The 16138-nt window shown below is 36.1% G+C and overlaps 1 protein-coding gene and 1 long non-coding RNA gene across 2 annotated transcripts; one reads left to right on the top strand and one right to left on the bottom strand.

Moving 5' to 3' along the window:
• The first annotated feature begins 2749 nt into the window (after positions 1 to 2749).
• LOC113006754 (uncharacterized) lies at positions 2750 to 5676 on the top strand. Its single transcript, XM_026142916.2, has 4 exons — positions 2750 to 2949; positions 3341 to 4082; positions 4381 to 4599; positions 5252 to 5676. Exons 1-4 carry the CDS (start codon positions 2853 to 2855, stop codon positions 5448 to 5450), a joined length of 1257 nt encoding a protein of 418 aa, XP_025998701.2. The 5' UTR covers positions 2750 to 2852; the 3' UTR covers positions 5451 to 5676.
• A 108-nt stretch (positions 5677 to 5784) lies between these two features.
• On the bottom strand, positions 5785 to 7004 carry LOC145420492 (uncharacterized). Its single transcript, XR_013901812.1, has 2 exons — positions 6847 to 7004; positions 5785 to 6339 (listed from the first exon to the last, which is right to left on the bottom strand). It is a non-coding gene; the product is annotated as an uncharacterized LOC145420492 (long non-coding RNA).
• Positions 7005 to 16138: the final 9134 nt, after the last annotated feature.

Below are 16138 nucleotides of genomic sequence, written 5' to 3'. Positions count from 1 at the left end.
CATAGTCCTCCCCTTCACTTCACCACTGCAAACTTCCTCTCCTCGTGTTCTGTAGTAAATGAAGGGGGGAGGAAAAAAAGAATTGCTATTTCCTAGCTAGAATGCTACGGGCTATATACTAATAAAGGCTTTTTCTTATCAAAAAATATTCTATTTGACATGGTTTCTATAGGCATACTTTTACCGTTTGAACCATTTTAATGCCACCAAGTGCTATGTCGCATGCATAATTCTCTGAAGAGAGCATTTCCACGTTGGTCACTTGTTTCTATGTGACCCGTAAAACATCAAACCACTTTTAGCAAGCTATTAGCTTAAGCTAAGTCATTCAAATTCGAAAACATTTAGGCGACTTACCTCTGATATTAGTTTTATTCGTCTCCGTAGTCTCCATCTTTGCAAGACACACTTTATTAGACCGATTTCCCGCTTGTTGTTAAATTACGTAAGGAAGCCGTTACCTGATGAGGACCGTGTGAGGTGTGAGGTCTCGCGGTGAAAGCTGGCCACCTCTACGCTGCAGCATGGCCCGCCCTACTTTGCCTTTGATTGGTGTATCCTCATATTTGACCGTACACTTAACCAATCATGGCACTCACAGCTGAAAACAAATTTTTGAGTTCATGCTCTACGTCAGTATTTTCTCTATTTGGCGGTAGAATATGTTTTTCACAGATTATAGACTTACTGACCTCTGTCATCATTTTAGGTGGGGGAACTTGCACAATCGGTGGCTGACTAAATACTTTTTTGCCCCACTGTATATTCAATACTTGGGTTGTATTCCTCACAGGAAAGTGAAGATGCTGCCCAAAGAGATGAGCAGATACCAGAACCACAAACGGTTTCACTGGTAAGAAACAAATGCAAGATGTGCTCCACTTCCAGTGACAGACTCACTACTTGTTTTGGAATATATCATTCGGATATTTAATTCATATATATATATATTCAATACTTGGGTTGTATTCCTCACAGGAAAGTGAAGATGCTGCCCAAAGAGATGAGCAGATGCCAGAACCACAAACGGTGTCACTGGTAAGAAACAAATGCAAGATGTGTTCCCTTTCTATGGCTCTCTTTTCTTTAAAGAGTACGGTGGCCCCTAGAGACAAAGCACGTACAAAATACAAAACACATGCAAAATACAAAGCACATGCAAAATACAAAACACTTAAAAAATACAAAACACATGCAAAATACAAAACACATGCAAAATACAAAACACTTACAAAATACAAAACACATACAAAATACAAAACACATGCAAAATACAAAACACTTACAAAATACAAAACACATACAAAATACAAAACACATGCAAAATCCAAAGCACATGCAAAATACAAAACACATACAACATACAAAACACATACAACATACAAAACACATGCAAAATACAAAACACATACAAAATACAAAACACATGCAAAATCCAAAGCACATGCAAAATACAAAACACATACAACATACAAAACACATACAAAATACAAAACACATGCAAAAGACAAAACACATGCAAAATACAAAACACATGCAAAATACAAAACACATACAAAATCCAAAGCACATGCAAAATACAAAACACATACAAAATACAAAACACATGCAAAATACAAAACACATACAAAATCCAAAGCACATGCAAAATACAAAACACATACAACATACAAAACACATACAAAATACAAAACACATGCAAAAGACAAAACACATGCAAAATACAAAACACATACAAAATCCAAAGCACATGCAAAATACAAAACACATACAACATACAAAACACATACAACATACAAAACACATACAAAATACAAAACACATGCAAAAGACAAAACACATACAAAATCCAAAGCACATGCAAAATACAAAACACATACAACATACAAAACACATACAACATACAAAACACTTACAAAATACAAAACACATACAAAATACAAAACACATGCAAAATCCAAAGCACATGCAAAATACAAAACACATACAACATACAAAACACATACAAAATACAAAACACATGCAAAAGACAAAACACATGCAAAATACAAAACACATGCAAAATACAAAACACATACAAAATCCAAAGCACATGCAAAATACAAAACACATACAAAATACAAAACACATGCAAAATACAAAACACATACAAAATCCAAAGCACATGCAAAATACAAAACACATACAACATACAAAACACATGCAAAAGACAAAACACATGCAAAATACAAAACACATGCAAAATACAAAACACATGCAAAAGACAAAACACATGCAAAATACAAAACACATGCAAAAGACAAAACACATACAAAATCCAAAGCACATGCAAAAGACAAAACACACGCAAAAGACAAAACACATGCAAAAGACAAAACACATGCAAAATACAAAACACATACAAAATCCAAAGCACATGCAAAAGACAAAACACATGCAAAAGACAAAACACATGCAAAAGACAAAACACATGCAAAATACAAAGCACAACGGAAGTGCTCCAGGACGCTAGGGGCAGTGTTGAGTTTTTGTTACCTAGTGGCTACATAAGCCATGAAGTTTCTAATGACCGGATTTGGTGTGTGGCAGTAAAAGGTAAATGAACCTTTTTTTTTTAAATTATTTGAATATATATTAGTGTTTGTGTATAAATCAACAACTAATACACATATGCTCTCAATTGTGTAATTTAAGTTATCTAGGTAGTTGTGTTTTGGAAGTTCAGTTTTACACTAGCAACGTAGCTGTTGTGTTGGAAATGCGTCTGTGTATATACACTTTAGCTTAGGTCTGCCCTTTTCCGTTTTAATACTCCATTTTAAAAGAAAAATGCTGTTTGTTTCAGGGTAAGAATGTTTTGTCCATATTGTGGCCATAACGTGAGAGAAGTTGTCAAGTTCTGCGGTTCATGTGGCAAACATATTGAGTTTTTGGCGTTTGTCAACAACAGTAAGTATTTCACAAATAACATATATAAAAAAGGTTGTCTGAACCAGTTCACAAAGCTGCCATTTGGCTGTTTACAGTTTATTTACATTTGAATGCAGTCCTTATTTACTATATTATTTTTATGTTATATAAATTGCATACACATTATTTTGCAATCATTTAAACCAGTAAGGTATATATCTGTGAAGATTCTTAGTCGTCCAGGTTAGGGTTATAGTTGTAGACTTTATTTGTCTTGAATTTACTGAGGCCCAAAGAAGCAACATATTAATTTCGTTTAATAATGAGACAATACATTGGTTTTTAAATGTCATTGTTATTTAAAACTGCACATTTCTTGTCTGATGATCTATTTTACCATTTCCCATCTTATTTTTTTTCTGTTTATAAGGATCAATTCAAGAAAACATTTCCATTGAAGACCTCATTCAGAAATATTTCAGAGACGGTTACTCCTATAATGAAACATTGGACATTTTGGCCTCAAAACATAAACAGAAGATCAGTCTGACCACACTTAAAAGTAGATTAAGAAGTTTATCACTGTCCTGCAAAAAACATTACTCAACTCAGGCCTTGATTCGTGCTGCAATAATAGAAGAGCTGAAGGGACCTGGTCAACATTATGGATACCGTTCAATGTGGCAGACACTGCGTCAGAAACACCATCTTTCTGTGAAAAGGCATGATGTAATGGTGATGATGGCAGAGCTCGACCCATCTGGAGTCCAAAAGCGCTCAAAGAAAAAGTTTTTACGAAGAGTTTACGATTCACCTGGACCAAACCACACTTGGCATGTTGATGGATATGACAAATTAAAGCCATATGGTTTGACTATCAGTGGTTGTATTGATGGCTATTCGCGGAAGATATTATGGTTGGTTTGCGGACCAACTAACAGCAACCCAGAAGTCATAGCTCAACACTACGTTCAGTGTGCTTCAGAGTTTGGAGTCATACCAGTGCGACTTCGCACAGACTGCGGCACTGAAAATGGGACGATGGCAGCAATGCATTGTGCCTTACGGTCATCTCATCAGGATTTTTTTGCAGGAGCTGCCAGTCATATGTATGGATCTTCAATAACAAATCAAAGAATTGAAAGCTGGTGGTCGTACTTCAGAAAACAGCGGTAGGTTTTAAAATTTTTCAAGAAACAACTATATTAAGCATATAAAAGTGTGGCTGTAATATATAGTCTGTGATGCAGAAGCCTTGATGTGTATTACACCACCTTTCCTTTATAGCTTCAATGTGTAGCCAAGTATAAGATAGAAAATTTAAACTGTCAATAAAGAAAGTGAGATGAATAGAAATCCAAAATGCACGCACTTTACATCAACTCAAGAAACAGTTTCATAAACGTAAGAAATAGTGAGGCTTTGAAGGATAGTGATTTTGAACTGATGGTATGTTTTTGTCTCTTCTAGAACACAGTTCTGGATGGACCTTTTGAGTGACATGAAGGAAATGCACCTCTTTAATGGTAGTCATGAACACATGTGCTTGGTGCGCTTCATTTTCATGGCTGTGCTTCAGAGGGATCTGGATGAATGCAAAAGAAAGTGGAACACGCACCTGATCCGTCCAGTTAGCCAGTCACGCTGTCCATCTGGTAAACCGGATGTGATGTATTACCTGCCTCATAGGTTTGTATCACTCTTGTCAATTTAAAATGTGAAAAATCAAAAGTCTGTAATTTAAGTAGAAATCACAAAAATGACATTTTTTTTTAGCATCTTTTAATCTCTAAATGGTAAATGTCCTGTATTTGTATAGCGCTTTACTAGTCCCTAAGGACCCCAAAGCGCTTTACACAAACAGTCATCCACCCATTCACACACACATTCACACACTGGTGATGGCAAGCTACATTGTAGCCACAGTCACCCTGGGGCGCACTGATCTATGCACTTGATCATATAGTCTTCTTTTACTGTATGGTCATAAAAAACAGACACCACAGTGTTTGTACCACCCAAAATTTGGACTAAATAGGTCTACTTTTTTCACATGTTGATTCCAGTGCTAAAATTTATGAAAAGCCGTTTTATATTATCTCCTTAAATACATGACAAAAATCTGCCAATGTTTTCAGCAAGTCAATTGTTCAAGACAGGTAGTTACAGGAACTCTGACCACCTTCTAGTCTATTCAATGCCATAATACAGCCAGTGGTCTTAAGTAAAAACATATGTTCACTTTAAGCATAATTCCCCCCCCCCCCCCTACAGAGACAAGGATGTTGTAGCGTTTTCTTAGTATTTTAATAGTAAAAATTTTCCTTGTACAAACTTTTAGGTTTGGTGGACGCGACTGTGGCCTTGCAGTTGGACATCAAGAGCTGAGCCAGTTCAGGATGAGTTCAACTCCCGATTTCTGTGGAGACCCTCACCTACAGGAATATTTTGAAGGACTAAACAGTGGCTTCAGTTCATCACAGACATTGGAATCTTGTGTGGAGAACTACATCAGACTAAAAGGACTTGCTGGGTTGTAATGCCAAGGTTCCCACACATCCCAGAACTGTGGATTCCACTTTGTGGTTATAATAATGCACCACCTGCACTTTTGTTAAGGCAAAAAAAAAAAGTTTTTTGCTTCAAGTAGATCACAATTATAGTTCATCAGTTTATAGTCACTTAAAAAAATAGCCTTTGTGTTTTTCCAAATAAGAATATCAGTTGTGACGATGAGATCAAATAAATTATTTATCCTAACAGATGATATTGTGAAGACTCTCTTAACCTCCACCTTAAATGCAAGACACGTGTTGGTATTATTAGCTTTATTAATACAGGTTGATATAAAATAAAGGAGTAAAAACACTCTAATTTAAGTAATAAGATTTATTGTTAACGTTAACAAGGCAAATTACACTTTGCACTGAAATACAAATTGTGTAAAATGTACAATATCTATGAATATATCTATTCTAAATGCTGGATAGTAGTAAAGGGAATTCTAAAGCTAAGGGTACTAAAAAGTAATCCTTTCAAATCACAGACATTTACTTTAGCATTGTAACTAAAACAAAGGCCTTGGCCCAACAGATATCTAGCCAATTTCTTTAAACAAACCTTTTTGTATAAGAACAAAAACACAGTTGAAATGAGGACTATATTACAGTGTGAGGATCAAACTGTAAGTCGATCAATACAGACCAAAACCAGGAGAGTTTAATATTCCAAAGTCCATATCATCCTGGAACTGCTTATATGACTGAGCCATTGGTATCACAATGGTGTTTGCACATGTTTTCCCAATTGGGAAACGTGATGCATCACCAAACAGCAATCTTGGTCTTGGTTCCATTCCAGCTGGTGGAATGCTGTTTAGGCCCGTGGCAAACATCAGGATGTCTTGTAGGGAGACTGCTGTTTTGGTATCTATAATTAAATAGAATGTAGCTAAAGATAATTCTTTATTTTATAATAATTCCAAATACAAAGCAGAATATCTGAAACTTGGATCCTCAAATGTTCCAAAGTGTTATGTTTTTACTGTTTTTCCAAGATTAATAGCACAAACACCCATACCAGTTCAATATAAAAAAATATATAAAACAGCAGCTCTGTGGTGACTTACTATTGCGGTACAATTTTTCCATTTTAAACAGAAACTGTAAAGGTGATAATTTGACTCTGTTATTATTGTTTTGTTCATGCTAGGTAGCTCCCCAATAGCCACTGCTGGCAGCACATTCATCCCCCAAGGGATGAGATTCAACTGCTAAAAGACAAAAAAAGTGCTTCTGTTCTATAGCAGAAATATCACCTGACAGTTTAAACTTAAAAAATATATATCATAAAAGTAATATTCATGAAAGAGCTGCTTTATTGGTTTTCACTGATCGTAGAAATTTGTTTGCAGTACAAGTTTTGTATTAAACAAACCTTCAGCGTCTATCAGATAGTCTTGCCAGAATCCAAGCACCCTGGTTTCTTCCTGCCGTCTTGAACTGCCAGGTTCGCTCAGGACCACAGCAAACATGTCCTCTAAAAAATCAGATGTCAGCGGCTCTGGTCTTGAGCACATGAAGGGTTGGAACAACAAAGGATGCTGCTGCAGGGCATGGATTACACCAAGTGTTGCGAGGCCATCCTTAAATCTATAAGGGGAAAATTGTCATCAGCACTACAATAAAAAAATGAAAAACACTTTTTGAATGTTTTATTTTAATTATTCCGAAAGCACAATGAATTTTACAGACTTTATTGATCCTAGGGGGAAATTAGATCTCAGCATTTAACCCATCACCCTTGGGGTGAGCAGTGAGTTAGTGCTGGCGGTCTTACTCAAGGACACACCTGGTGTGTGGGCTCTCATCGAACGTGCTACCTTCTGAATCCCAGTCTGATGTTTTATCCATTGCTCCACCATGCCACCTTCCGAATTTATATTTTACCATCTGCATTTCTATTCATCAGCAAGTGAATGTTGGAAACTGGAGCTTAAGTTACTTCAGCCACAATGTTGCAAATGCATTTTCAGTCAGTACAGTACGGTTTATTCTCAATAAAATCAATAATGTAAAAGATCAAACCACCTGCAAAAATCAAATTTGCACTGCATTTTTTTAAAGTACCTGCCTAAACATGGTCACTGGCTGAACTTGTGTTTGCAGCTTTATCCAGTTTTATGCGGGGACTGATAAGTAACAAGAATTCTAATAGAATAAGTGTTTAAAAGTTTGAAATTTGATCTCTGTCCTCGCAGCTTCACATGATTTTTTCCATACTGAGTAAAGCACATGCATGATAACTCAAAAACTTTTTGCAAACATTAGGCTCAAAGTATAATTAACCATGGAAACGATAAGTAAAAAGGGAAGATGCAAAACTGTAAAATTAAGCAGAAACATACATATTATTCGAAAAAAAATTTGGTCAAAAGAATAGGCGGCTTCTGTAGCTGTGGTCTGTTATCAATTCATTATAGTGTTGCTTATGGTTTAAAAAACAATTTTGTTAAAAAACTATTATTAAAATACTGTAGCTACATTGCCCCATTATTTAGTATCAGTCCAAATACTTACAAATATGTTACCTTTGGATTGAGAAGTGGTTGCGGTATATGATGTACCACTTAAGGTAGTCCTTAATGATGTTGCCTTTACCATCTAAAGAGTCCGGAAATACATAGCAGCCAGCTGTCTGCAATAAGCTGCAATGCATTTCAATGCACCCATGGAGTTCCTTCAGCGTTGCAGCATTGGATATCTAGTGTTTACATAATAAAAAAAAGAAAATTGCAGTATCACAAGGTTGTTGTCCATGACGTTCACATCAAAATCATTTTAAATATAATTACTAGTGCACTTCAATGTTTGGTCTATATTTTAAAGCATGTTATTCTGGTATTGTTTTCTACTCCTCTACTTAAAGTCAAACATTTATCTTTGTTCATAATTAACAAACATTGGTACACTTAGCATGTTGATTAAAATTACAACTACTATGGAGCACAGCGTTACAGTCCAATGTGCAATTAACACATCAAGCTTTGTGATAACAAAGGAAATTGTAGTTTTACAATCGAATATTTAAATCAACATACTTCCAACAGAAAAGCTTTTGTAGCTTCATCAGTTACATCTTCAATCGTGACCTCCACCACATCAGACTTTGTTGTCCCAATCAGATGCTGGTAGAGTGTCTTGGAGAGGAAGGCAGGCCCTGGACCACCATGTACCAATGATGTGGCAATCATTCTGCCAGTAAGGAAATATTCATCCTCTCTTGCAGCTGGTAATGGATTTATTTAGTTAGTTATGCTAAAATAATGCTTTAAATTATATGCCTTTTTATTTTAATAAAAAATTAATCATCCAAGCTTAACTTCAGAATGTATTAATTTAATTTTATAGTCAGATGGTATAAATTTCTCACCAGCGCTGTCAAATGTAAGAAATTTGCTGTCCTCAGGTCCATCAAAGATTCGTCGCGATCTAAGGCATTTCATTAATAATGTCAAAAATTCACGTTTAGGACCACCATTATCCATTCCATCTTCACGCTGTCCTGCATCATCGCTGAACTTCACAAGTATATCATCAGTTGGGTTGTAAGACACACGTCTAAAGCCCCGAGCTGCTCCATCCCAAACATTTGCCCTGTTTATATTAAATCTGCTGACAGATGTTTTTATTGTCTTAGACGCCAGCTCTTCGAGTACTTCTGCAGCAGACAGGCCATTTGTACTAGAACATAAAAAAATTATTAAATATCACATAAAATGAGGATGTTATTACTCACTTTTATCATATTTACATTCTCACATTTAAATGTATACTTACCTTTGTGTTTCACTCTCATCCTTTTCGATGAGAACTTCTTTGTCTGAGTCACTATCAATTACAATCGGTGCATAAACACTTGTGTATGTGCTGCAATGAAAAACATTTAGTGGGCAAAGTAGAACATTTCTTAAAATCTAAAGTTAACTAATATTTTATTGGTCTAGTGTGTCAATACACAAATTTCTGTGTCCAAAACATACCTGTAGCAGGGACCTTGAGTCTAAATATCAAAAATATATGAACAGTTAATATAATTTATGTTTGTAGCCTGTATGATAATTATTAATGACATTTTTCAGAGTCTTACTTCAGAAGAAGTTTGCAAGTTTGACCCCCTGTAAAGAATTTAAATAATTTCAGAATTTACAATATAATACACAAGAATGTATTTTGGCTCCACCCTATTCACGGTCGCCGCACTGTATTCTCCACAATACAAAACTTACCTATTTCTTGAAGGTGCTCTTTCCGGCGTGCTGTGATTATCTGGAAAATCCCATACCTGATAAGTAGTAAAATAAGATTAACAGCACTTTTTAAAACTTTTCTTGATTATATTGGTGTATACAAACACACACACACACACACCAACGCACCCACACACACACACACACACACACACACACACACACACACACACAAAACACCGTTAAAAAAAAGAAAAAGACTAACCACAGTGTCCGACAGTGGGCTTTCTACTACTTTTACTTGAACTTCATTGTCCTCTTCAGATTCACACTCTGTGTTGCAATCTGCAAATATTCAATGATTCAAAAAATACAGTCTAATTTAAATATATGTATGTATTGAAAGGTATATCTAACAATTAGCAAACATATACAACACTTTGGCTATGCAGCACAAATTAAATATATTTAAAATCTGTGGCAAAATCATGTCACTCTCTGATTAACATTTTTTGGAAAAATCTTGAATTATTTTTAATATCTAAACTTTATGATTGTCACTGCTTTATCAAAATCACTTACCAGTATTAAAGAAGTCATCATGGTTACAAATGTAGAGAGTTACTCTTTGATAGGCCTTCCCTATGGCATCCTTGTATTTTTGGATGGTGAAAGGGGTGTTGGTTCCAGGAATTGTGCTAACTTCCCTTGCATCAGGGTATAGCAGTACATAGGGTCCATCGGCCATGGCCTGGTTAAAGTCCTTATGTTTTTTCACGCTGGCAGACAAGATTTGCTCAGTTGACCAGTGAGAATGAACATCAACCGGAAGTGACTTTCCTCGAACAGGTGTTATACCATCACTGGTCCTTCTCATGATGCCAATCTGTATCTAGAAATGAGATTAACAATAACATGTTTTTACATCTTTGTTCCTACATGGTCTTCCATTTTATTTCTGATCTGTAGTTGTGCTCCAGCTGTGCTATGACTCAAAAGACAACATTAGCGACTAAATATAGTTTTAACAGGGGGCATATATTATTGAAGGACTGTTGACCAAAGGCTGACAATTAAGAAATTCAGATCAGGTTAAAAATTGTAAGCCCTGTATCAGTGGTGAACTACAACCCCCAAGAGCGGCAACTAGATTGTTTCTAGTTTCTTCGACGTTCCCCGAGCAACACTAATGTCCAAGGTTGTGATTAGCTGAACACACCATATACAGGCAATGAACAGCAATCAGCCTGAAAGTAAATTAAACAGAGATAGTACGGGGGGGTCCATAGCTGTAGAGGACATAGTTAGCCACCCTTGCAATATATACAGTTCCTTTCATATGCATATGGAAGTTTACAGTGATGCCTTGGCAGTGCTAAAGGTAATTTGGATTTTGTATTAGCAACAAAAGTGGTCAACTTCCACGTTCAAGTTTATGACATACCTTCACTGGTTTTTGTTCCTTCTGTTCCTGGTGTTTCTTTGAAAAAAATGCCTTTCTTTCCCTTTCTTTCACATCCCGAAATTTTATGAATGACTCCACTAATGATTTCCCAGCTATAAACAGAAAAAAAAAATTATCATTTTAGGGAAGGGACAGTTAACAAGATTTATTTAATACAAATATGTTTTTTACCCTGTGTAGACTGTATAGTTGTGCCAGTCAGGATGCTGGAACTGGTAGATGGAAGAGCTGCTGCCTCTTCACTAAGGGCAGGATTTCTCGACACAGTGCTGGTGATGTCCTTTAAAAACTTGATGTTTTTACCACATAGACTACAAAAGGCAGGACTGTCTGCCAAGAGGTGTCCACAGAAGGGACAGTACATCTGTAAAAATGACCCCATCAAATGTTTTACAAAATTAAGATTCACTACAACCCACAGAAAATACAAGTATTTCACATCTTACATTAAGACTCCTGAATGCACAGGAGATTACATATTTTATCTTAACTTTCATTATATATGTATATAAAGTGCACAGCATGCTACTTTGGATGTTTAGCAAAGGACAGAAATCGCTAAAACATTACGTTTTCATACTTTTATCCATTTTTTAAAACCAGTTGTCTATGAGCAAAGCATAAACCAAGCGTTCATATTAATAAAAACAAACAATCAAACTAACAACAGTTTGCACATTACCTTTATTATGAGGCGTGGTGACTATCCTTGATGGTGTTTTCCGCTGGTATCCATCTCCGTGTGTTTTCAACAAAATTGCCGTTTATTTTGCAAATCTAGCTCAACACTGCCCCTAGCGTCCTGGAGCACTTCCGTTGTGCTTTGGATTTTGCATGTGTTTTGTCTTTTGCATGTGTTTTGTATTTTGTATGTGTTTTGTATTTTGCATGTGCTTTGGATTTTGCATGTGTTTTGTATTTTGTAAGTGTTTTGTATTTTGCATGTGTTTTGTATTTTGTAAGTGTTTTGTATTTTGTACGTTCTTTGTCTCTAGGGGCCACCGTAGGTTTTGCAAAAAAAAGACAAGGCTACATATGAAAACAAGTGAAACCTGCTCAAATATAACACAATTCTTTTTCAACCATTCAGGAGAACGCCCCTGAAGCAGGAGTTGATGTGAACTGCTCCAGTGGACTAACAGAAAATCAAAGCATCATGTCAATCCTCTCCTTTGCTTTGAGACACAACACTACAGGTGTATTAATGGAGGACTTGCTGAAACTGCTCAAGTTACATTCTGCTGGGACTACTGTAGTTCCATCAAGCAGGTATTTTCTGGAGAAACCCTTCGCTGATATTACAAACCAGTTTAAACGACATCATTACTGTAGAGTTTGTACTAAGTACATTGGGTCTTCACAATCTTTGGAGGAAACACTTAATTGTGTGTCATGTTCTTCATTCACAACAGTGAAAGCCAGTTTAGAGGAAGGTAACTTTTTTATTAGTATACCATTAAAAGATCAGCTAAAAGACATTCTTGAGAACCACAATGTGCATGATCTATGTTTCAGAGGTGATCCCAGTGGTAGCCGTGTAATAAAGGACATATCTGATGGCAGCTTGTATCAGACCTTAAAGTCTACCAGTAAAGATGATTTTCTGTCCCTCACTTTTAATTGTGATGGTGTACCAGTTTTTCAGTCTTCCAAATTTAGTATTTGGCCAATATTGTGTTGCATTAATGAGATACCACCGGAGAGTAGAGACAAACATGTACTTCTATGTGCTTTATGGTTTGGATCCAAAAAGCCAGACATGTCCTGCTTCTTTAAACCATTTGTCGAGGAGTGTGCAAATCTTTCTCAAGTTGGTTTTGAGTGGCAAGATCCTAACAATCAGGCACGGAGACACATGAAAGTACACACATTGTGCTGTGTGTGTGATGCAGTAGCAAGACCATTGTTACAGAATTTCAAGCAATTTAATGGTGAATATGGCTGTGGAGTTTGCCTTCATCCTGGGATGCAAACAAGGAAAGGGAATGGAAAAACAAGGGTTTACGCATGTCCTGATGAAAAGCCAAGTGACAGAAATCATAAAACCACAGTAGAAATAGGACAAATAGCTGAAAGACAAGGGAAGACTATTTTGGGGATAAAGGGCTCATCTCCTCTTGCAGATTTGCCATTGTTTGATCTTATCAATGGAATGGTCCCTGGCTACATGCACTGTGTACTGCTTGGTGTGTGCAGATACATGGCATCTTTATGGATGGATTCTAAAAACACTTCTGAGCCATGGTACATTGGTGTACAAACAGCAAGCATAGACAAACACCTCTTGTCTATTAAACCTCCAGGTATCGTCGCTCGAGTTCCAAGATCTTTAATTGAACGCAAATTCTGGAAAGCTCATGAGTGGCAGCATTGGCTTTTGTACTATAGCTTGCCAGTTCTGAAAGGCATACTTCCACAGAAGTATCACTGTCATTGGGCATTACTGGTAGAAGGGATAAGCATTCTCTTGGGGTCCGAATTAAATACTGAACTGATAAGACACGCACACGACGCATTAGTGTACTTTGTTGGAGGTGTACAATCTCTGTATGGAAAACAGCACATGACATTCAATGCTCATTCATTGTTGCATTTGAGTAAAAGTGTTGTGCAATGGGGTCCTTTAGGGGCTCACTCAGCCTTTATGTTTGAAAGTTTCAATGGGTACCTCTTGAAACAAATAAAAAGTAGTCAAGCTGTACCACAACAAATATGTAAACGAGTGGCAGTCTCCCGTGCCTTTCCTCGTTTAGCTAAGCAGTTCTTAACAAATGCAGCTGCAGAAGTTAAACAGTTCTGCAATGAAATGAGACAAGGAACCCAGCATGTCAAGAAGCATGAAAAGTTTACTCAGGTGACTGCCCTTGGTTCACCAAATGTAAGACAAATATCTCTGAGAGATCAAGCTGCTCTCCACCCAGTTAGAGGTTCCCACAAACTCTGTGGTGAGTTACTACAAGAGAATTTCTGTGAATGGAGACATTGTTCCCTTTTAAACGTACAGCAAAACAAAACAAAGAAACAATTATGTGGTGCTTTTAAAAAATGGAAGTATTTTTGCTGTCTCACACTTTGTTGAAATGGATAGTCATTGTTTATATGCTATAGGAAAATATGGTAATTGCACAGTGCAAAAGTTAGCCAGAGGTTCTCTTATCAGAACTCAGCTGAGCTATATGTCAACTGTTCACTTTCCCACAGGCTTTTACAAAGCCATAAATGCTACTCAGATAGTTAGGCCATGTATGTACATACAGTGTCCAGACTCTACCTCAATTGTATGTCAGCTACTGAATACGTACTATTGTAAATAATTTAATCTTAAATCTTATTGTAAATGATTCAATCCAAATGTGAAGGTGGAGCTACTGATTATGGTGTTGATTATGGGAGAGATTCAAAGGCTTTCAATTGTGTCAAATGTCATTCTAATTAAGAGTGAAATGTGCAGCTAATAAGGTCTAAAGCCATAGCGGCTCATAAAGGTGGCGCATTCACGCTGTCATTTCTGAACATATTTCTTATTGAAATATGGGTTTCTGACTTGGGGGAAAAAATAATTCTGTCAAAACATTTTGCAATGCATGTTCACAACATTTATGTATTTCAATGTAATTCCATTAAGCTAGTGGTGTGGTGTTTAAATGGTCCTTAAAGCACTGTCATAATGAATCATGTAAAAAGACAGAAATATATTATATATAAAATGTATTTTATCTACATCTTTGTGTAATCTGCTGATTCTGTGCAAAATTAAAAATATTTCTACAATATGAATATTGTCTAATATCTTTTCCATCTATATAGAATACATTTGAGATGTATTTTGAATATTTACTGTGTTGATTTAATCATTTGTCAAACTTATTGTAAAAGTTTGTTCTTTAAATGTCAATGCAATAACAGGAAAAAACATTATTTGAAAGTCAGGAATAGGATGCCTAGTTTTGCAAAAATGCTAAACAAAGAAATAAATAAACTTTACACAAATGAATGAAAAGCATTTTTATCAATCCCAGAGGGAAATTCTAATGTAGGGTTTTATTTAATCACATGTTCAAAGCAAACTTCTTGTAAATTTGTGGCTTTCCCCCACATCTTTTTGTCATTCAATGTTAATTGTTAGTTGTTTCCTGTTTGTGATAACACAAGTAAATCTTTTGTTTTCAATGAAAAACTTACAATAGTTTAGTTTCACTCATGATTGTCTAACTCATATAAGTATGATATTACATTTTTCTTCTTAGGATAATATATGTCGGGTTAATGTCATATATTTTTTAAGAAGTATCCAAAACATGCAAGTTTCATTTATATAATTTTTTAAGGGATCTTATATGTATTTTCACTCTTGTATATTTTTCATACAAGTTTCACACAAGACAGATAAAAACCTTACAAGATTTATATATATCTTTTCCATATGGGTTTTCACTGAGGTTTTAATACGCATTCACATTAAGGAGTAATATCTTCATATTAGTTGAGCATCGATATTTTGAGGATAAAGCAGCTACATTTAGGTGAGAAACCTCCCACCTCCTTATTGCAGGCACACACTGTTTCAATCTCAAACTCATCCTGCGACTCTGTGAACTTTTAAAACTCCAGCTTCTCCAGCTTTACACATTCACAATCTATGAAACTTTCACGTATAACTCAGCGCCAGCAGCCCAAACATGTCAACTCAAACCCTCTACATGCAAAAACGGCCGCGCACTGACATCAGCGTCCTCCAACGCCTTAAGTCGTTAGCAATTAAAAAAAAAACATGGCGCCATCTTTATAGCGTACTGGCACATGTTAAAATTGATGTTACTCAAGTATGAAACCCTACAGTGGCCCATAGAGACAAAGCATGTACAAACTCCAAAACACTTACAAATTCCAAATAGCATGCACAAACTCCAAAACACGTACAAACTCCAAAACACGTACAAAATCCAAAACACATGCAAAATCCAAAACACGTGCAAAATCCAAAACACGTACAAACTCCAAAACACGTACAAAAT

Source organism: Astatotilapia calliptera, chromosome 15, assembly GCF_964374335.1.
Source record: "Astatotilapia calliptera chromosome 15, fAstCal68.1, whole genome shotgun sequence".
In the NCBI taxonomy this organism is placed as follows: Eukaryota; Metazoa; Chordata; class Actinopteri; order Cichliformes; family Cichlidae; genus Astatotilapia; species Astatotilapia calliptera.
The sequence above is the reverse complement of the archived record's forward strand: the minus strand, read 5'-3'. Positions and strand labels throughout refer to the sequence as shown.